Genomic DNA, 21,637 nt, shown 5'->3' with positions numbered 1-21,637 from the left:
CATCATTTGACATAATTATTTCATTTAATAATAATTATCTTGAAGTAATTTTTTAAAAGTGTTTTAGAGAAGTATCTTCAATTACTTTCACTTGGATTAAAATGCAATAATTATGTTTTGGTCATCATATCTTATAGGGATGCTTCCTTTGGTACTTGCAGTTTTCATCTGACCTTACTGGACTGTTTTCATGCAATAAACAAGGTCAGTAAACTAATATTTTTCACATTTCAAAAAATTAGCTATGTGTTGCTTATCTGAAGAAGAAGGCTTAGAGAACTAGGATCCAATTAGAGCTGTGAAGTAGCAGATATGCTGATTGTTGCTAGTTTACTATGCATTATGCATTATCACAAGAGTAGATGCAGCATTCATAGAAGTCAATCAATGCCGTATATAATCAACAAGTGAAGACACTAGGGAGGGAATTTTGAGTTTTACTTGTGTAATCTCTCAGGACAGTAATTAATCTCTAATCCTAAGAACTGTGTGTTAAATTTATTATATGCCCCCTCGTGTTACGTATTAGGCTGAACATAGCCTTTGAAAGTGGTTTTGAATGGGTTTGCTATACACTTCAGGCATTTGCAGCACATGCTAATGATTTCAAGTTTTGCTTTAATAGAAATAGAACAAATGTTAGGAGGTAGGTGCTTCTTTTTTAACCATAAAATTATAAGATCTAGTTTTTATAGCAATATAGTAGTGAAGTAATACAGCATTGAAGGGTAGAGGAATCAAAACACATTCTTTTTAGTCCATATGAGTAGTAAAATGGGGAATTCTGCAGCTCTCCACTGTACTTTGTATGTTGTCTTTTGTATTATGGCTATCTCTACCAAATACTGATGTTTTTACTGGTTAAGTCATCTTCTTGAAGACTGGTGACTTTTCAGCTTTTTTGGGTATTTTGAAATTGGGTATTTTGGTGTTTTGGGTATTTAAATATTTTGAAATTTTGAACTTATATGCCAAGACTGGTGCATTGCTGTTCTTGCTGGTGAACAGCAAGGAAGGCTACAAAAGATTAGGTAATAAAAGAGAAAATTAGAATGTAGTATTTTTAATATTTGGAGATATGGGATTTATCTGTGTTTGTGCTTGTTTTAACAAGTGGCAAAACTATTAGTTACCCAAATTATTACATTTTTTGTACAGTGTTAAGTATTATGGTTGTGGATAATTATTGGACATCATGGACTCACAGTAGTATCTACTTGGCGCTTTGTGACTGCAAACAATTTCAAATCAGTGAAGATACTGGCAAATAGCATTTGTGCACAAAAAATATTTCCAGTTCTTGAATGTGGTCTTTAGAATCTACTTATAGCTTCAATAGATATTTTTTGCTGGTGGTTTGTTGGGGTTTGTTTTGTTTTGGGTTTTTTTGTTGTTTTGGGTTTGTTTGTGGTTTTTTTTTTTTTTGGTGCACCTAGCAATAATGAAAAGACCAAACACTTCAGTAATCTGGGATTTTTGTAGTGATTCAGTGAAAACAAAAAAAGTCGATTTACTCATCTAACTTCACTTACATTGAAATTTGTTTTCAAGCAAGACTGAGTTTATCTGTATTTCTTACATTATGTGAAGAAAGAGGAGAGTGTGTATTAAAGACCTTTATGTAACCAGGAGGAGTGATAAATTGTCCTCATTGAAGAGGCATCTTGTTAAGAGTTGTGTTCTGAATTTTAGGCTTTGCAGTATGGTTTCCTGGATTTTAGTACGTTTGATGTAAATGAATATGAGCATTATGAAGTAAGTGTTCAATATCAATCTTTTTATTTGTTTGCTGTTACTAATGCTAAAACAATCACTTATAATTTTTGCTATTATTTTTGTGGTATTAAGTTCCATTTCTGTTTTGTCTCTAAGTTATGATAGTTAAAGGTTCATGGTCGGAGAGAGAATACTAAAATTCAGATTTAAGCATAATTATGCTCAAAAATGGAAATAAATGGGAGTCTCCATTATTATTAAAACCCTGGATATTCTTGAGCAGTCTTGATGAAAAACTAAAAGGCATGCAAGCCCAAGTCTAACTGAATGCTACAGAACAATCAAAGTATGTATTTGAGAACATACAGCAAAAATGTAATAACACTCTTTGAGGTAAAAAAGGAAACAGGGCTGGGAAACTTTTCAAGTGCATAAAATTCACTTTCGGATATAGGAAATTATTGTGACAATGAAGGACTGCAACTCTTGGCCATATGCAGTCTCAGAAATGCAAAGCTGCCAGATATCTGTAAAGAGAAAATTAAATGCTCCTAGAGCTTAAAAAAGTATTATTTAATTTGTGAGCAGACCAATTGGTAAGACCAATTTAAAATCCTATAAAAAATAAAAAATTGGAAATTGCTCTTTGTCTGAGGGGCATCAGTTGCATTGTTCTAAAACTGATTTAGAAAGACCGGAGCACAGGGGAGAAACGTGAGGTTGAGAGCGTCATGCTCTGATGAAAAAGAAAGCAGGCAACTAACACAACTTCCTTTGACAAAAATAGTATATCAATTCTATATAGCATGTATTTTGAAACAATAAGGAAAAGCCTGAAAATACAGGGATAATGATAAACCAAGCATTTTCTCTTGACAGAGAGCAGAAAATGGAGATTTTAACTGGATAATACCAAACAAATTCATTGCCTTCAGTGGACCTCATTCAAGAAGTAAAATTGAAAATGGTATGCTTAAAAAAGGAGGTGGGGAACACAAGCCCACTGCTTTCTTAGTTGATTGTTATCAGTAAGAACAAGCTTTAAAAATTGTTCCTCAAACAGTGTGTTTTTTCCTTAGCTCTTTTCCTTTTATAAGAACTCTGGCAGTAAAACTTTAATGCTTGGTTTAATTGTATCTGACCTAGGTGATTGTATTAAAAATTCATTTTCAGTTAGTCTGTTTCTTTATGTTGTCTCTATTTTGAAAATGTTTTCGTACCTTGTTTTTTAGTCTTTTTTATTTCTTCAGTTTAAGCCTTACTCTCTTTTTTTTATTTTCTGTTCTCAAATAGGCTATCCCCACCATGCTCCCGAGGCTTATTTCCCATACTTCAAGCAACATAAGGTCACCACTATAATACGCCTCAACAAAAAACTGTATGATGCCAAACGATTTACAGATGCTGGATTTGAGCATTTTGATCTCTTCTTTGCTGATGGAAGCACACCTAGTGATACTATAGTTAAAACATTTCTAAATATTTGTGAAAATGCTGAAGGTGTAATAGCTGTTCATTGCAAAGGTATGATGTAAAAAACAGTTTATATTACAAGTGATGTTTATAATTACAGTTCCTGAGGTATTTTCAGTATAATTCTACTACATCTAGTTATTAACTCTGCCAAACTGCAACTTTTCCACTCAAATTATTTCTATGGTTCTGTTCAGTACTTCTTCTAGTTTTGTTAAGTTCCAGAAAAATCTTCCCAGCCATTCCCAAAATGAGATTGGGGAAAGTGAGATTTCCAACATTAACAACTCTTTCTACTAGAAAGTGTTAGTACTTTCAAAGAATGTTTTGGGCAGGCTTTTGAACTCCTGTCAAGTTCTCTCTGAAAATACATGTTTAAATATACCAAGTCTTAAACTTTTGGAAACAGTGCAGCATTTTGGGGAGATTCCTCAAAATATATGAGTATTCTTCTACAACCACCAAAATCTTCATCCCTCAGAAACTCTTTATATTAGTTTAGGCATGCTCTGAATATCCATTCCTCTGGAGTTAGACTGCAAAGATTTTAAGAGCCTGGCCAGTGCAGCTAGTGTAGTTACTCAGTTTTCTGTGGTTCTGGAAGCAGTATGTTTCCCTTCCCACACCATCTTTAATAGTCTATCAGACATTTCTTCTCCACAATTTTACATCACTAGTGTACCTGATAATGCTGCGATTGAAGGAGAAGGGCCTTTTCTTAACCTGTTTGCTTTGGCCCTGCAAAGACCGCATTTTTGTTCCTGTATCTGCCATCCATTTGCTGTATTTAACAGAATTATACTGGAAAGTGAAAGAATTGTTGAAACCAGCATCTTGACTCTGGGGAAACAAGTGCATACTCTTATTCTTCACTGAGGTGATAAATTCAGGCATTTCACTTAATTGGTTATGCCAGAATATTGAGTATGAGTGATACAAATGCCTTGTTGTCACTCAAAAGTGTTCTGTGGTAGATATCATCCTAATGGTGTCTAGCCTGCACATACTCTTGAGGAAGTGTAGAATGTTGTAGCCCATTCCTAAAACAGAGCAAGTCGTGGAAGGTGCTGTGTGGTTGTCTTGGCTGTTGTGTTATGCGCAAATTTTTATACTGGTGTTGATCAGTGAATTGTTAAATGAGGGAAGGTGGTATATGATTTGCATGTACAGCAAATGACTGAGGAGAGATGCCACTTAGCTGGAGCTGTCCTCTTCTGCTTCTCATGTTTCCCAAAGCAAATAGAACTGTTTTGAGGGCTGTTTAAAATCAGATTTCTCACTCTAGAGTAGTTCTTGCCTGTGTACTAGTGGCCAGACTTGCTTATTGCAAAATTTGTCTTTTTCTTGGGAAATAAAGAAAATAAGTAGAGGAGGGGCTGGAAGAACATCTGATTTCAGTGCAATGTATGATTAGTTTGCAAGAAGGTGCTGGAAGAATTCTGGGGAAAAAAAAATAAAGCCAACTGTTTTATCTCATGCTTAAAACATTCTCATACCTTCATACATATTCGTAGATAGGTAAGTAAAGGTAAAGTAAGTTAAAAAAAAAGTAAAGTAAAAAAAAAAGTAAAGTAAACTTACGGGTATTTGTAAAGTTGCTGGCTTTGGAAGGTTATCTCGCTCAAAAAAACATGAACAGTGTGTTAGTAACCTTGTATATGAAGAAAAAGATCAAAGGGTAAGTTTCCCTTACTATATTTGATAATTAGAAATTTGTTTTGATAAATTAGGCAGGTAACTACTTCTAAGTAACAGTGTCTGTAGTTACAGCAGATTCCAGATGAAGATGGATATATAAAAGAAGTAATTCTTTTATCTTACACAGCTGGTCTTGGACGAACTGGCACACTTATTGCCTGTTACATCATGAAGCATTATCGGATGACAGCTGCTGAAACTATTGCCTGGATCAGAATAAATAGACCTGGTTCTGTGATTGGACCACAACAGCATTTCCTGATGGAGTAAGTAGATTGAGTGTTAATTATTTCCAAAAATAAATCTAGATGCATTTTTCTTCTTCTTCTATTGTACACTTAACAATCTTCAGTGTTAATTTGTTGTGTTTTGGGCCTTTTTTTCCATGTTATGATAGCAAACAGGCAGAACTTTGGACAGAAGGGGATATTTTCCGTGCAAAGTTGAAACGAAACCATAAAATTGCTGTAACAAGAATTCTGTCAGGAGTAGATGATATTTCAATTAATAACACAAGAAACAGGAGAACCATCCAAAAGGACATTGAACTGGTAACCATCCAAATATTGTGCTCTTGTAAAAGTTGGAACTGTTGAGAATCTCTCAGGTTTTGAAAAAACCTGTGGGTACAACTAAAACTTTGTTAATCAATTTTTTTTTTTCTGTTCACCCTTTTTGTATAAAAGGATATGGGGGGAGGAAAAACTAGGCACAGCAATTATGAAAAATGGAGTTTAGAACACAGGTGAAGTAGGAACATCACCATGTTGTAGTCTTTTGTAATTAGGTCAATAATAGAAAAAAAGTACTCACATTCTGCAATCAAAAACACTGATTTCATTTTGGATTGTCTGTTTCTTCACTGTGTGTATTTAAAGGGAGGGGATGAAAGGGTGAAGTTTTTTACTCATTTTAGTTTCTAAGTAATTGCAGCTTTATAATACCTTTTGATAGTGCTTTTTGAAAAAGACAGTACTGGTGTTTTAAAAAGGCAAGTGAAGGAGAGAAATGCTGTATTTAGTGAAGATCATACTGTACCTAAGCAAAGATTTTATAATATATTGCTTCCAATGCATTAAAAGTAGACAATATTCTGATGCATGACACCACTTAATGGTTTACAGCTTCAAAAGCAGCAAACAGGAAACTGGAAGGAACAAAACTATATTTATGCAAATAAATTTCCTTTGACTTTATCCTGTTGAGATAATTCTGATTTTAAGCTTTAAGATAAAGTTAAGAATTAACCTATCAGAGTGTCTATACTTAATCTTGATTTATCCCTTTCCCCCTCCACTTATCCAGTACAGTGATGATGATGAAACAAACTGTTTAACACAAGGGGATAAGCTTCGTGCTCTGAAAAGCAAAAGGCAAGCAGAAGCTCCAACTGCATCTCCACTAGCGTAAGTCAGTTTCTGAATATATAAAATGCCAGAAACACTTCTATCCTCTCTTCATGCATACTTCCTGTTGCCCCCAGATGTTGGTTATCAATGCTGCTTTTACTCCCTTAAAACAAACATGGGATTCACCATTTCTCTGAAGGCTTGGTGAATCCTGAGGAGGCAGGACAATTTGGTTGAAGAACTGCATGTTTGAATTTCTAGTTTTCTGCGTAGCTTTTGGTGCTGGTATTCTGCACCTTACAAGCTTCTATAGCACTTTTGAATGCTTTACTTTTAGTTTAATCACAAACATTCCCTTGTCTTTCCTATAGTAGTGTAAAAATGAACAAATATGCTCTCTGTGTTTTTATTTAATTGGCTCAAATAACATCTGTGCTGGTGTTTGAAGTAAAGTCAGCTACCTGAAAAGAGTTGAAAGAAGGATTTTTAGCTTCCTTTCATTTTCTCTTCCTTGGAAAAGAACTTCCCTAAATCCTATAGGCTTTGTGAAAATGTCTGATGGATCTGGAAGGTAGAGTAGCCACTGTTTCAGTAAACAAACTCAAAGAAGCGCATTTCTGTCAGTGAAACTGGTAGTCTCTTTATTTTAGGCTAGTCCTGAAACACCACCTGTAAAAGAAAGTTTGCATCGGTTGTAGCTTGTAGCAACTGTAAGTACAAAATCTTTCTGCATGCCCTCAAATAAACTGCAAGAGAATGCAATACTTGCAAAACTTGGCTGGATCTCATTTGATTGTTAGGAAAGGAATGGTGATCCCTGGCTGGCTGTCAGACTTTTGCAAATGGCACATCACCAAAGTCATTGGCCACAGTCAACTGGACTTTTGTTGTGTTTTCCTTTATAGGATATGATGCTCCTACCTTGCTGGCATTTTTATTTTCTTTTTTTTTCTTTTTTAAGAGCACCACTGTCATCAGACTTTTAGAAAAAGTGAAAAGTAGCTAGTAAAAATGTGATGGAGGTAAAGGAATATATCTTTGGAAACCTTCACTCATTGCTATGTCTAATTTCTGCTTTTGTTTTAAATTACTGTCTTCTGTTCATGCTTATCATTTACACAGGCAGCCATATACGAACCAACATACTCAGAACAAAGACTGTGCCCAGCTGACATTTAAAAAATGCCAAAACACATCACCTCAGTTACCTCAAATAGCACAGTAAAAAACAACTACCTTGCAGATTAGTTTCCAAGGCACAGAAGTGCCTTAGTTGTCAAGTATTTAATTGCCACACACTTACTGTATGTTCCATACAATAAATGTAGACTGTGTGATAATCTATTCAGAGCTATTGTCCTAATGTCTTCTTAATACAAGACCTAGCTACTATTAAAATATTATTTGGCTCATGAAATGTTCTGCAACCTGTCTGCTCTAATTAGCTTGTACTCGTGTAGAATTAAAATAATTGACCCAGAGCTTATAGCTGGTTTTTACATTGTGCATTGTCACTCAAGAAGTTTCAATTTACCTCTTTCTGTTCTTCTGAGTTATTTTTATGGTTTGCAGCTTGTACTGAAATAATTTGGTGAAAAATGAATGTGTAAATTCATACATTTCTTTGTGTTACTGGTTTTTTATTGCAAGGAATATTTGGCTGCCTTATATGAGTCAGAAGTTTTTTCTACTACCAGAGGTGTCTGTCTCTTTCCTGTTTAGTTTAGCCCATTAAAATACTTATTCTTGCAGTGAAATTACTTACTTTTATCTAAACAAACAAACAGAAGCTTCTATATCTTCCAAGCAGTTTTATTTCAGAAGAAAAAAGGGGGGTTGGGGGAGCAAAGTGAGAGCACCAGAAGCTTGGACAGTTACAGTCTTTGAAAGCTAGAGGCATTATTTACTTTTAAGTTACAAGAGATTTGTATAGAGTGTTTACTGAAGTTGGCTGTATAAATTCTTCATATGTTGATGACTGGATATTTTAAATACATTCTAATAAGTAGTATTCTGCACCTGTGGCAAAGGATTAAGAATTGGCTTTTGCTTCTTACACAGAAAGGTAATACACCCCATCATCTAGTTGTTTACATAAATTCTTTGTTTCTGCAAACTTACCTGTCTCTGATGTAATGTTTTAGTATCAGAATGTGTGATTGTGCAGTAGGATGTGTGAATACAGGCTGATACAACTGTGTAAGAGATGGCAGCAAGTGGTCATAGATGTATTGCTCCCACGTGCATTTATTTCCAACAGTGATACAGACTTTCTTTGAAATAGGTAGCTTGGGTGAGGATTTCAGATTTGCTTTGATTCCAGCAGCACATGGGTGCTACACTGGCAAATTATGACTGCCTGGATTGTTAGTCTTAGAAAGTAAAAAATGCTTGGCAAAGCTTATAAAGCAGTATCCTTTTGAAGAACTTGAAACAAGCTAAAATGCATGAATAGCTTTTGCTTTTGATTTTTTTTTCATCTCTACCTCCCCCTCCAATCCCTTTTTAGATGGCTCCTAGCTATGCTGGTGTCTACATTGTGTAGCATTGTCATCTGGTGGATTGTATGTGGCTCCCTTCTGCCCAGCCTGCTATTCTGTCTAGATGGTTTAAGAACATAGTAACCATCAGGACCCCCTGAGAAAGAGCCACTGTGTAAGTGTCCCATTTCATTTCTCTACAATAGCTCACACTTTCTGTCTAGTATGTCTCATAAATGCATGTTTTCGTGTCATGTTTCTTACTGGCTTTGTTGCAAGAGTGCATTTCACTGCTCGGCTTTGTTACATTCTTGTGTATACTATTTGGAATAATTGAGTGCTTTTTATGGCTTGCTTGCAATATGCAAAGGCAAAAGCTCTTATAATTAGAATAGTTTTTAGTTTTGAAGCTTTTCTTCTCTGCAGATAAACAAAATTATCTGTAAGAAAGAAAAAGTACTGCTTTAAAATATGATTCTATCCTTTGCATATTGCAGATGCAAATGCTAGCAAAGTTAGCTTCAGTTTTACTTCAAAGTTCATGAATTTGCAAAGCAGGCTAGTTTCCCAACACATGATTTTATTCCCATGAAATGCCAAGAATTAGAATTTGTCAGAAATGTCAGTAGGTCTTCATTTCCATAAAGAGTTCAAATATTATATGTCATGGCATAAAACATGACTACTTTTACCTTTTTGACATAAAAGATGGGGCAGGTTGCAGTGTTAGGTCACGGCTCACTTGTTTACCCAGGCAGTCTGGTTTCATTGTCTTTTGTTCACACTTATGTTTTCTGGAGCTTTAGGAGACGACTTAAATTCCTTTATTCTGTTACTTGGATTCATCAGCTGAGAAAACATTAATAGCATCTCAGTTCCTTGAGTACAATTTTCACTCTTTCTTCACTCCACTTTCATCGGAGTAGCTGCAATGATTTCTGTGCCTTGCTTCTACTTAAAAGGTGCAATGTTTCATCAAATGACAACTTATATCTTTTGATCAAACAAAAATTCCAACAGCACACAGAACTACCAGGAACTGCAAATGAACTTCTTGCTTGCTTCTGAGTCTCCCTGGAGCTTCTCTGTCATCACCACCCACAAAGTAGAATGGTTACTTTCGGTGAATGCTTGAAACCTTGCTGCTCTCAGATTTAAAAAATGGTGAGAAAATCTTTTACTAAGTAAGAATAGGCATTCTCTCATGACAGGCATGAGGGTTGAGATTTTCTGTCATCCTTAACTTTGGCCTTGCAGCTTTTTGTCTGCAAAATTTAGAAAAGCATGAAACTCTTTCTGCTAACCTAAGTGACTGAGTAACTATAGAATAAGAACTAGGAGACTTTGGACAGGTTAGTTATTCAGTCAGCCTTCACTGAGGTCATCTTAATCTGTTCTTTTTGAGAAAAAAAATGGTGAAGAAATAAAGATCACTTCAGCTTAATTTTTTTCCCTAACTTTGTCAAATAACATAATTGAGACACATTATTTCAAATAATACAAGAAGTGTGTTTTCAAAGTTTTACACTGAATGGAGCATCATTTCTTTTCTCAGTGGTCTCTGGAAGTCAGATCTCAGATTTCTGAACACATACTAAAAAGCTAAACTTAAAACACAGGTTAAAGAGGTGAAACAATCTCTGCTTTGTTTTGCAGTTCTGTGCTGTAAGATAAATTTCAGTCAACTATCATCTTTTCTTTCCCATACTGTGTCTGTGTTCTGTCTAAAAACTAGTAACACTTTTTCCTTGCTAGAGGGAAAAAGACAATTTGATGTTGGTAGATGTGATGCAAGCAATTTGGTTATTCCCATTTGCTGTGAATCTCCAATTACTGGTGCTGCTGCTTGATTTTCAGGATTAACAATCATACAATATTGATTTAAGTATAGGGATCAAAAACACTTAGGCTTTTCTTAAAAGCTTACCTAACTTTCTCTCCATTCTGCAGCTAATGTCTCTCGTGTTTTAAGAGATCAAATTATCAGTAAGGATCATGGATCAATCTGGGCTAGCCTGGCAGTTGTGTTGGCTGGAGCTCTGTATGCTGAAGAGTTATCAGTCACTTGTTGCTTATCAATGACTTGGAAGAGTAGAAGAAGTCTCAGGTCTATTTTCTTTAAAATCATGAGGTGGTGAAGGAGAAAGCAGTATTGCACTTGACAGACCTTGTAATACAGGTTGCCCAGACTGGCTGGCAAGACTAAAATGCCTATTGCAGACAGAGAAGACATGCACCTGTGTAACCTCTCTTTTCTTCATCCCTTTTTAGGATATTGCAATCATGTATTTTAAAAAAACTTGTCATGTAGATGGATTTCTGTCCAATGTGTACTACACTATTTGCAATTCAAGTTTTGTGGATTTTGTCTTGGGTTGTGGAGTTTGGGTTTCTGTGTCCTGGTGGTGTGCCCACGTTCTACCCTTGCACTGAGTTAAATGATGAAAAAAAGTTAAGAGTTATTTAAAAGTTGCTGCTACAGACCCAAACATGTTCCTTTTAAACAGGTTTTTATTTGTTTAAAGACCAAGGTATTTGCTTGAATAAGAAAGCAGTGTATAAACTAGTTGCTATTTGTGGTGTGTATTTAGGATCAGAACTACCAAGTTATGCTTCTATTACAGATGAACTGGAGATGAAAAATTCTTAGTGTAAATGTGTGTTTAAAAGTGTGACTATTACAACATCCTGTAGCCTGCAGGTTTGGGGTTTTTTTTTGTTTGGTTTGGGATTTGTTTGGTTTGGTTTGGTTTTTTGTGGTTGGTTGGTTGTTTTTATGGAGTTTTTTAATTGTTGTTGATTGGTTGGGTTTTTTTTTTTTTTTCCATTTTTATCATATCCCTTTGAGTTAGAAAAGCTTTGTGTACATCAGATGATTTTGCTGGTGTTTCTGGAAGTTTATGACATACTATTTTATGTGAACAGCTACAGCAGTAAGGTAGGTGTCCTGAGATCTTACACTTCTGTAATGTAGTTTGGGGTATTTTTTTCATGCTGACACTTTGGCAAGATTTCCTCTACCATGGTTTCATCTACATCCATTATAAAACGTATTTATTGAATCTGCTGTCAAGTGATGCTGTTAGTCTAATTGCGCTAAACCAAAATTCCATACATTAGTTTCTTCTCTCACCTTTAACATATACGCAGTGGCACTCTGATTAAAGCTGTGATAGCACTGTTGCTGCTCCTCAGCTGACAGTTGTCAGGGTCAAAGACAGCTCCGGGTGTTTATTTGCAACAACATGTGAGACAGTGGTGTAAATGGAACCTTGTCTGTTTTCCTTTAGGTGCTATCAGACTTGGAAGTCTAGTTGTATAAAAATATCTGTGTGATAATTTAGCGAATGTTTTGTTCAGCGATTTCAATTATTCTTTACTGTAGAGTAGCCCAGTGAAGTTGTATATATCTGAGATGTAAAAATTACATATCAACTGAAGAGCAGATGATGTTAAAGATTCTATCCTGCTCACAGCTGTTTCTGAACTGGTCCTATAAGGCATCTTGTTATCTCCTTTTGGCAAATGCAGCAAACTTACAAGGATGTTTTCACTGTTGTTTTGGTTTCATGATGGTTGTTTTGGCTATTTTTATTATAAGTCACATTTCCATTTAGAGCTTCTTTTATTTTCTTTCTTTGTTTTGAACAGGTAAGATGAAATTCTCTGGGAAGTAAGGGCTACCTTATGATATGTTGAAAAGATGAATGTTTTAGTGTTTGTGCAAAATGCTACCTTGATAATTCATAGTGCTTCACAGAATCACAGAATGGGTAATGTTGAAATAGACCACAGACCACATCTGATCCAATATCCTGCTCATGCAGACTCATCCCTGAGCACATGGCACAGGATTGTGTCCAAATGGTTCTTGAATCTCCAGTGAGGGAGACTTCACAATCTCTCTGGACAATCTGTTCCAGTGCTCGGTCACCTGAACAGTAAAGAACTTTGGGTATTAAGTTCAGAAATTCTTCACATTCAAGTGGAACTTGCTGTGCATCAGTTTGTGTCCAATGCCTCTTGCCCTATTGCTCAGCACCACTGAGCAGAGCTTCACTCCCCCTTCAGATACAGACAGATACTGATGAGGTCCCTCTGTTGTCTCTTCTGGGGGCTGAACAGACCCAGCTCCCTCAGCCTTTCCTCATAAGAGAGATGTCTGGTCCACTCATCATCTTCATATCCTTCCACTGGACTCTGTCCAGGAGTTCCATGTCTCTCCTGTCCTGAGAAGCCCAGAACTGGACACAGCACTCCAGATGTGCTTCACCTGGGCTGAACAGAGGGGCAGGATCACTTCCCCTGACCTGCTGGCAGTGTTCTTCCTGATGGTCCCCAGAACACCATGGCCTTTTTGGCCACAAGGACACACTGCTGGCTCATATTTCAGTTCATGTTAGATAAGTACATGGGTTTAAACCATGTACATTGACCAGTTTTCTGAACTTCTGGTAACTAGAAAAAATTGGTGTTTATGAGAGAAAGATGATAAAAATTATATTCCAATAACTTTTGATTTCTTTTATATCTACATTGCATGCATTTTATGCAGAAAGACACCAAATGTACGTATTTAAGGAGAAAACATAATTTTTCCTTATTTCTGGCTGCATAAGCACTAGTAAACCAGTGTGTGCCATGATTTGTTCATGTTTATATTTCAGTGACTAAATGTTATGAAGTTTAGCAGACTTCATGCCTTTCTGTTTATTCCTAGAAATTTCTATCAGCACAGATGAAAGGTATAATGCAAGTCTAATTTCACCACTGCTGTAATGTTTAGTGCTTGGTTGAAAGTGTGGTAGATTGAATTTGTTCATTCTTTATGACAACTGCAGCACTGAAAAAATAATTTTAATATTTTAACAAACAATATTTTTGTAAAAACTGTTTTACAATCACAGTAGAAACTATAGCTTAAGTTTTCAGGTTTAAAATGTTTTCACTTTGGGCATGCAAGGAAAACATTTTCATTAGAAGAATTTATTTTGTCTAAAGAAGTATGATATGAGGTTGAAGGTATCTGAGGGTGGTTTCTTCTGCTTCCTGTAAAAGCAATTCCTTCAGCTTCGAATGTCCTGTGTTTACAGTAGAATTTGCATTGCATTTTCATAGTACTTGTCATTGAAACCTTGTATCTTACCTCAGAGCAACTGGCTGTTTTCTTTGAACATTTGCAAATCAAGTGACAATATTTTTCAAGGCTGAACTATTAAGAGAGATTTTTTCAAGTAGAAGTTTAAAATACTTGAAATTTGTGGTTATGTACTCATTTGTTTGCTAATCAAGAAATGTACAGTAAAATAATGTTGCTGATCAGTTTTACTGCATAAAGAATATATTTTAAATGAAATTGTGTTATCTCAAATGCATGTTCTGATTTTGAAATCAAACCCATATAAAACAATGGAAACATTGGATATTTTTTCCATTTCTGTTTTTGGTGAGTATGTTACATGAATATATAAATGTATATTTTCTCCCCATATATTCATGTTCACTTTTGCTCCAAAAGTTAGCATTCAGCATTCATGTACAGGATTCTGTGAAAGTAGTTTCTTCAGAGTATTAACTGACCAGACTGTAACTTACACAATTTAATGAAGGTTTTGGTTTCCAGTCTAGTGTAATCTGCTCATACAACTGGACTCAGTGAAGCCATTGAAAATTAGAGTCTAATAATAGCAGGAGAATAAAGAGTAATAGCTAATTTGCTCTTAGGTCAGAATCTCTAAAATGGTGCTTACTTTCATAGCTGGAACCTTGCACAGATGGAATAGAAAATAGATGTATAAAATGAGGCACTAAATAGATATCCATGGACTTCATTGACCAGTTGTCACTTTCTCCATAGTGTCATAATTCTACTACAGGTATATAGGAAAAGACAACATTTTCTTTTCAGTTGTCTGGTGGATAAAAACAATTTGCATTTTGGAATCTGGAATTCTTTTTTAACATAACACTAGGATTTTTCTGTTTGTTTAAGAAGAGTTAATATATTGCACTAGATCCTTTTCGAGAAGCATTTGAGCACAACCAGCATGTAAAGCTGAGTTTTGAGTATTTGAAACTCGGTAATTGCCTCTAAAAGCAAAATTCTAATATTTGCAATGATTTTCCTATTTGAAGGGGATATCTCATGGTTAATTGAAGATTTAGTCTTAGATCATCACAAATTGAATTACTTGGGGTTTATTTTGAATTCATTCTGTATATTCCATGTCAGTCTGGAAAATAAGGTTTGTTTTTGTTGTATACTTCAGGGAAGATTTTTTGGATTTTCGGATGGGGGTGGGGTCTTTTTTGTGTTTTGGTTTGGGGGTTTTTAGGGGAGGTGGTGGTGTTGTTTGTTTGTTTGGGGGGTTTGTTTGGTTGTTTTTTTGGGTGGGGGTTTTTTGTTTGTTTGTTTGTTTGTTTTTGTTGTTGTTGTTTTTGTTGTTGTTGGGGTTTTTTGTAGCATAATTTTAAATGCAGCTTTGGATATTTTTGTCTTCCAAAAACCTAACAGAATATTCAAAATTATTAATTTGATCACTTCTTTGAAAGCAAAAGAAGCCCAACAAAACCAACCAGCAAAGCAAGCTGCTATGCTCCTAATAAAAACAACTTGCATTACCCTAATTATAACAGGGATGTTAGGAAAGAGAACGATGTGTTTCTGGCAGAAGAGTTTACTTCATTTGTGAGAAGCCAGCTGATACTTGTTAGCGCTATTGCAACTGTAACACCCTCTTTCCAGTGTTTTTAGAAACTTTCCAATTATATAATCTTTCTTTTTTCCTACTCTTTACAGAGTAACTCTCCAGTCCAGTGTTCAGAAAAATAAAACCTCTGAACCTTGCATTTCTGCCAGTACAGACATTACTAAAAGAACTACCAGGTCTGCTGCAAGAAAAAACACTTTAAAAAGGTGAGAGTTACCCTCTTTACAGATCCTGTAAGCATTTTCTAGGCAAATACTTTGTTTCTCACTTTCCATTGCTAGGAGAAGGAGTTGAACTACAGCAAAGCTCCTCCCAGCAGTGGATACAATAATTACATGCTTTTTGTCAGGTACTGAGAATACCTGGCACCTTACATCTTAGGTAATTTATTTATGTTGTTCAGTCTTCTGCAAAAGTTTAAGAATTTTATATAGTAATTCCTAATGAGAGTGAGAACTATTGAAGATGAGGGATTTTGGTAACATGAAAAACCCTCTGCCTGGAGTAAAAGATGGAAAAATTCTTTACAGCATTGTCAAAAACTAGCCAGTGCATGAAGTCAAAACAAGCAAAAATTCAGTGGACAGCTGAAATGCAGTGGTTGTGGAAAGGTGAAGTGTATAAAATACACTCTTTTTCCGTACAGAGCTCTTCTTTATCTTTCTTCATCCTGTTACCTTGAACGTAACACGTTATGAAATATTCACTCTGTTAGTCAGTGGAAATAGTCAAGGGACTGCAGTAAATTCTATTCAGAGAATTTTTAGTTGTGACTTTGTTTTGATTTATTGAACAACATACCAAAAAAAAAATCTTTTTTCCAAAATAAATATTTTATTAAAAATCAGTCATATTTTTCCAGGTTTTCCTTTTGGTTGGTTGGGATTTTTCTCCATTTTGCCTAATTTTCACCATGTCAGTTTTGGTCTAAATAGAATTGATGGGATTCTGCCTGCTGTTTTAATTCTTCATGCTTCTCCCTGTTTTAACCTAACCTGCTTGCAACATTTCGTCACTGCATTCATGCATATATGTGATCTGAAGAGAGATTTTCATTTCCTAGAAAGCACTTCTCCAAGCTGACCCTTGTTTTGTGTGATCTGTGAATACCTATCCTTAGGAGAAAACAGCAAAGTTCACAGAAGATTTCATTAATTTTCTAAGAAGTCCTTGAGGTGTATTGCCAGGTCTATGACTCTGAAGGCCAAGGACCAGGCCTCGATCTCAAACTTCATAAATTACTTCATTCTAATTTTAATGGACTTCGTAAAACTTCTACCCCAAACACTTCATAATATAGTGTTTCTTTTCTTCTAACTTTGGAGGTCTAAGAAGGTCAGTTACTTTTATATTTCCATCCAATAATCAAATTTATCCTTGTTCTGTCCATTTTTGAGCTCTTAATTGTTTTATAATCTGAGAGGGCTAATTGGGTGATGGGCCCTCTGAAGGATGTGTTGGTATGATCATATCATTTAATGGATTTACAATGCAGTACCTTGTTGTTACTCTTGTAGGTGTCCTTTTGTTTTTCCTGTAGCATTTGAAAAAGTATCAGTCTTTTTTTAAGCATTTCTTTTCATTTAAGTTTAATTTCTTGAAGTATGAACACTTCGTATTACCTCATACTGCTCAGATTCATTGAACTTAATACAGATCAAGTGGATTGCAGGGTAGAGAATAATTATTTCTACAATATTGACATCCTGCCCTAACCAACACTTGTCTTTGTTAAGACTTCATTTACTTCACTGAATTTCTGGCATTACTGTGTATCCTTATTCTTTCATTTTCTTTCTGATACATTGCAGTGGAAATATCTTTCACCATTTTTACATCAATCTCATTTGCTGCTTTATGTCACTTTAGTCAATTCTTTCTGTGTGTGAATCACACTTGTGACCCATCCTAATGCAGTATTAATCTGCAGAGCTAGGGAATTCATTTGCCATTTCATCCCTCAGACTGCTGGACACACTGCCATGGATTGTCTCCAGAATGATTTTTCAGCCAAAACAGCTATTTACAGCTAAAATACTCTTCTGGCTTTTTAAAGAGAACAAAGAATTTCAACCGAATCTATAACACTCATTGCATTTCCTCTGTGGAACATCTTTAGACATCAGCTGCCTTCTACGAAAGAAAGTTCTGATGGACATAACACCTATCTTGTGATTGAAATAACAGTGGTTTTGAATTGCAGGAAATCACATTGCTAGACTGTAACCCAGTATTTCTCTGTGGATGCCCTTATTCCTCTAGTAAAGACATCTTCCTTGTAAATTTGCCAGTTACCAAGAAGTTCATGTCTGTATTTTAACAAGGTGCATACTTCACATCCAAACCAACTGAGTCATAAGACACAAGTTAAATGGTCTTTTCCATGTTACCACACAGAACAGAATTAAAATTAAACTTACAGTAAGTAGTTGACCAGGAATGAAGTCTTAAGTGGTAAAGGCATTTTGATGGGTAGAGGTGCTTAAGGGAAGCAGGCAAAGTTATTACAAAAATTATAATGGGGAGTATGGGGTATTAAAGAATGAAAACGGTATTGAGGGATATCACAAAATCTAAATAAGAGGAATACACTTTAAAAATCTCATATGCTTTTGCTTTGCCAGGTATTACAAAGCAGCCTTCTACACCTCTGTTCAAATACTGAAAACTACCTGCAGCATTTCAGAGCTTTTCTATATGTAATCTAAACCTAGCTTTAAACAAATATTAATGTTTCTGTCCTATTCTTCCTACTTTTCCTACAGTCTCAAAGGGAGAAAAAGAAAAGGAATGCTTTACACAAATGTGATTAATGAAATTATGGCACTTTGAATCCTATTTTGCATTTCTGCATGGAACAGAATTTTCTTCATACTGTCTGTGATCAGACCAGTCTGTGCATTCTTAACAATCAGTATTGCCGTGTTATTAAATGCAGTGACTTTTACTTTTTGTTTCTTTCTTTGAAGTGCCATTTGCTCATTTTACCTTGCCAGAAATGCTTGCTTGAAATACATACTGAGTAATCTTTAACTGTTTCCCTCAAATATTTGTTTTATTTCAACAGCCAGTCCATGACAAAGACTAGAACAGTATTGCGTTAAATTTCGAATAAGCCACCAGTGTTGAAGAGGATATTCAGGAGTGAAGGGGATACCGAGGGGACTTGATGCAATTCAAGGAAGATCACTTTGGCTCTGTTTTTCAGCAAAAAAATGAAATAGAACAATCTCTTTCTTAATTGTAGAATAAAATGAACTATCAACGTATTTGGTAGATCTTTTTCTACCGTGCTAACACTTTCTCAAAACCAACAAAATCTACATACATTCAGACTCAGGTGTAAATATTTAAGCTCTCTATTATAAAGAGGGCTTGCTAGTATGTATGATGTATGTGATGAATTGTGATGGCAATCACTTAGCTGCTGACCACCAAATGGTGGGGGCTTTTAAGTATATAAATCTGTGTTGTCCATTCAGACTGGGCTGAAGTCTTCACTTGAGTCTGATAATCAACCACAAAAGCTTTTTTTAAAAATAATATTGGTATTCTCCTGTGTTGATTGGCTGTTCTTTCTTACTTTGTATGAAGTTTTTTATGAAGCTGCAGTATTGAGTATACAATGTAACTATTGTCCACCAAAGAGTGCTTTATTGTCAAAGATTGTGTATTTAGGAAAAACTAATTGTAAGTGATTAAATTGTTTTTAATAGTGACAGCTTTTTAGTTGTTCACAACCAATTGCTCTTTGAACTAGTTATAACTGCTTTAATTTGGTATGATTTTAAAGGGGTGGAAAAACACTACCATTTAAAGCAGTGCTGTCATACCGAAATGTCACTACTATATCATCCTGAAACATTGCTGTTACTTTTCCTATCAAGTCCTTTAGGTGAAACTTTAAATTACCCATATATGAAAGGTAAGAATTCCCCCCAGATTTCATTGGTACGCTTGGTAATGCGGACAAGTGCTGGTGTTTAGCTTTGGGACACTTAATGAGTGCAGCACACAAAAAATGGAAAATAAGGTTGTCATACAACTAAGGTAGTGGAATTCAGGGTCAGGTAAAAATTTTGACACCTAACACATCAAGAACTATAATTTACCTCTGTTAAAAAGCAGTGTAATTCTTGGAGGAATCGGCCTGAGACTGAAATTTTCATCCCCTACAGGACTACAGTGGTTTTTTTCCTATTTTCACATTATGACATTTTAAAATGAATGTACCCTTGTCCACCAGCTGATGGTTATAGCTGCATATCCCTCATATGAGGGCTGTTACCACATAGCCTTAAATATGAATCAGTTATCTGTTGATTTAATGACTCTTACAGTACAAAATGGAAGAAATGGAGAAATATGAAATGCTACTAATAAAATAACTGAAGTTTTTAAAGATGCAGATTACCTCTGTGAGAGAGGGTAGTTTATTTCAATTAATGTAAATGTTCAGTGACTAGTTTCAATCTATATCCTTTTAAATGAAAACTAAGCCTTCTGTTAGGCTGGTGACATTTGAATGCCAGTATGAATATCACGCAATGGTTTGAAAACATTTTCTAGCAAAAAATCATGCATTGGAGAGGAAACAGGATGTGCAGTGTAAGTAAGCTTACAGGTAGCATCCATATGCGTAAATAGTCAAAATCTGCAAATATGAATACAAATTAAAAAGGTTCAATGCAAAATAAAGGACCATTGAAGGCTCAGACTGAATTTTTTTGTTGTTTTCTTCTTGAACTTCCTCTTTCACACCGTTTTCTTCTAGATAAAAAGCATCTAAACGAGAAGGACTGATGTCATCCTGATAAGGCAATTAAAATTTCTTGGGGTTTGAATGTGGTTGGTCTGTTTGTTTTGTGGGGAGTTATTTGGAATTTTTGGGATTGTTTCAGTTCAGGGGTTTTTTGGTTTGCTTAGGGTTTTTTTAGTGAGGGTTGTGTGGTTCGGGTTGGGTTTTTCAGTAAGCCATTTGCACTTATGTACAGTAAGTGTAATCACAATAGCAGATCTGTTGTGCAAATATGAATCTATGTTTATTTTTGAACAAAATTCTCATCTTGGAAGGCAGAAGGGCTGCAAATAGTGAAGTGAGAATCAGAATAAAGATTTAGTAATATTTACTGTGTTTGTCTTTGCCCTTCTCTCAGCTGACCTGCTTCTTTTTAGCATTTTTTTTTTTAAGCTAAAACTAATTGGTCTCTTTTTCACCCCTTCCAAATTCCAAATCAGAGTTTGCCTCATTTAAAGTAACCAGAAGAGTCTGGTTCATCAGAAGGTTCATCAGAAGTGAATTTGCACAACACAAGTGCACAAATAATAGCAACTCTAGCTGGACCAAAGCTGCATGTTTGGCATCAATGTGTTTCAGGATACCCCAGCCACCATCCAGTATCTTAGTGAAAAACACATAAATGGCAAAAGGAATTTAAATTTGAACTTTCCAAACAGCCTTATATAGAAAATTAACTAATCACCTCATTGTGCTCCATCTGATTGTACTGCTTAGTTTGTTACAGATTTTTATTACTTTTTCTAACATTTTTAATATACCATACCAAAGGTGTCTTAAGTACAAGAATGAAGAGTGGGCATGGGTGAGGAAGTCCTGGGTTTCTAAATGTTTTTTTGAATTGTGAAGTGTTACATGCCAAAATGGAATGTGTTGTGGGAGCTGCATCATCTTTGTGTAACAGAGCAGCTGAACGAAGTTATTTCTGCTGCCATCAGTTAGGAGATTCTCCTTAGAAATTCCTTCTTCTTTCAAATATGTGACAGATAGATTCTTCCTCAGTCTCTTAAAAGATACTGCATTCTCAAAAGCTGGAGTATTTTAGGTGAAACAGCTACTTTCCATTACAGCATCTAAAAAACTCAGACATTAACCAAGACCTTGTCTTTTTGCCCCAATCTGACAGTAGAGGAAGCACTGCTGATTTAAAAGAGAGTGTAGAAAACAAACAAAACAAAACATAAATGTGATGTTAACCAGTTTGTTGCACTGCAGTTTTTATATTACTTGTTTGCAGACTGTCACACAAATTCATGGACACGCTATCAAGGTCCAAAAGTTTGTGACTGATCAGTACTGTTCATCCTTATTATATTTAAACTGTATATTTCTAATAATATTTTTTAACTTGGATTGACAGAATGAAAGTTTATTTTGCTGAAGGTATTTTTCTGATAAAGTTTCATATTATCT

The 21,637-nt window shown here is 35.3% G+C and overlaps 1 protein-coding gene across 5 annotated transcripts in view; it reads left to right on the top strand.

The window, feature by feature from the left end:
• CDC14B (cell division cycle 14B) overlaps positions 1 to 20,124 on the top strand; it is a 43,117-nt gene extending 22,993 nt beyond the window's left edge. For 2 of the 5 annotated variants that reach the window (XM_083883754.1, XM_083883758.1), the window contains exons 6-14: positions 138 to 204; positions 1,693 to 1,755; positions 2,596 to 2,683; positions 3,010 to 3,240; positions 5,015 to 5,153; positions 5,285 to 5,438; positions 6,193 to 6,293; positions 15,516 to 15,632; positions 18,494 to 20,124. In XM_083883754.1, the coding sequence (XP_083739880.1) occupies positions 138 to 204; positions 1,693 to 1,755; positions 2,596 to 2,683; positions 3,010 to 3,240; positions 5,015 to 5,153; positions 5,285 to 5,438; positions 6,193 to 6,293; positions 15,516 to 15,632; positions 18,494 to 18,530 (997 nt within the window). In that variant the 3' untranslated portion in view covers positions 18,531 to 20,124. Of the gene's footprint in view, positions 1 to 137; positions 205 to 1,692; positions 1,756 to 2,595; positions 2,684 to 3,009; positions 3,241 to 5,014; positions 5,154 to 5,284; positions 5,439 to 6,192; positions 6,294 to 8,745; positions 8,892 to 15,515; positions 15,633 to 18,493 lie in introns of those variants that run through there. The other 3 variants (XM_083883755.1, XM_083883756.1, XM_083883757.1) reach the window with 3 other exon arrangements.
• Positions 20,125 to 21,637: the final 1,513 nt, after the last annotated feature.

Source organism: Zosterops lateralis (assembly GCF_965231275.1).
Source record: "Zosterops lateralis genome assembly, chromosome: Z".
Taxonomy (NCBI): Eukaryota; Metazoa; Chordata; class Aves; order Passeriformes; family Zosteropidae; genus Zosterops; species Zosterops lateralis.
This window is presented reverse-complemented; position numbering and strand designations above follow the sequence as displayed.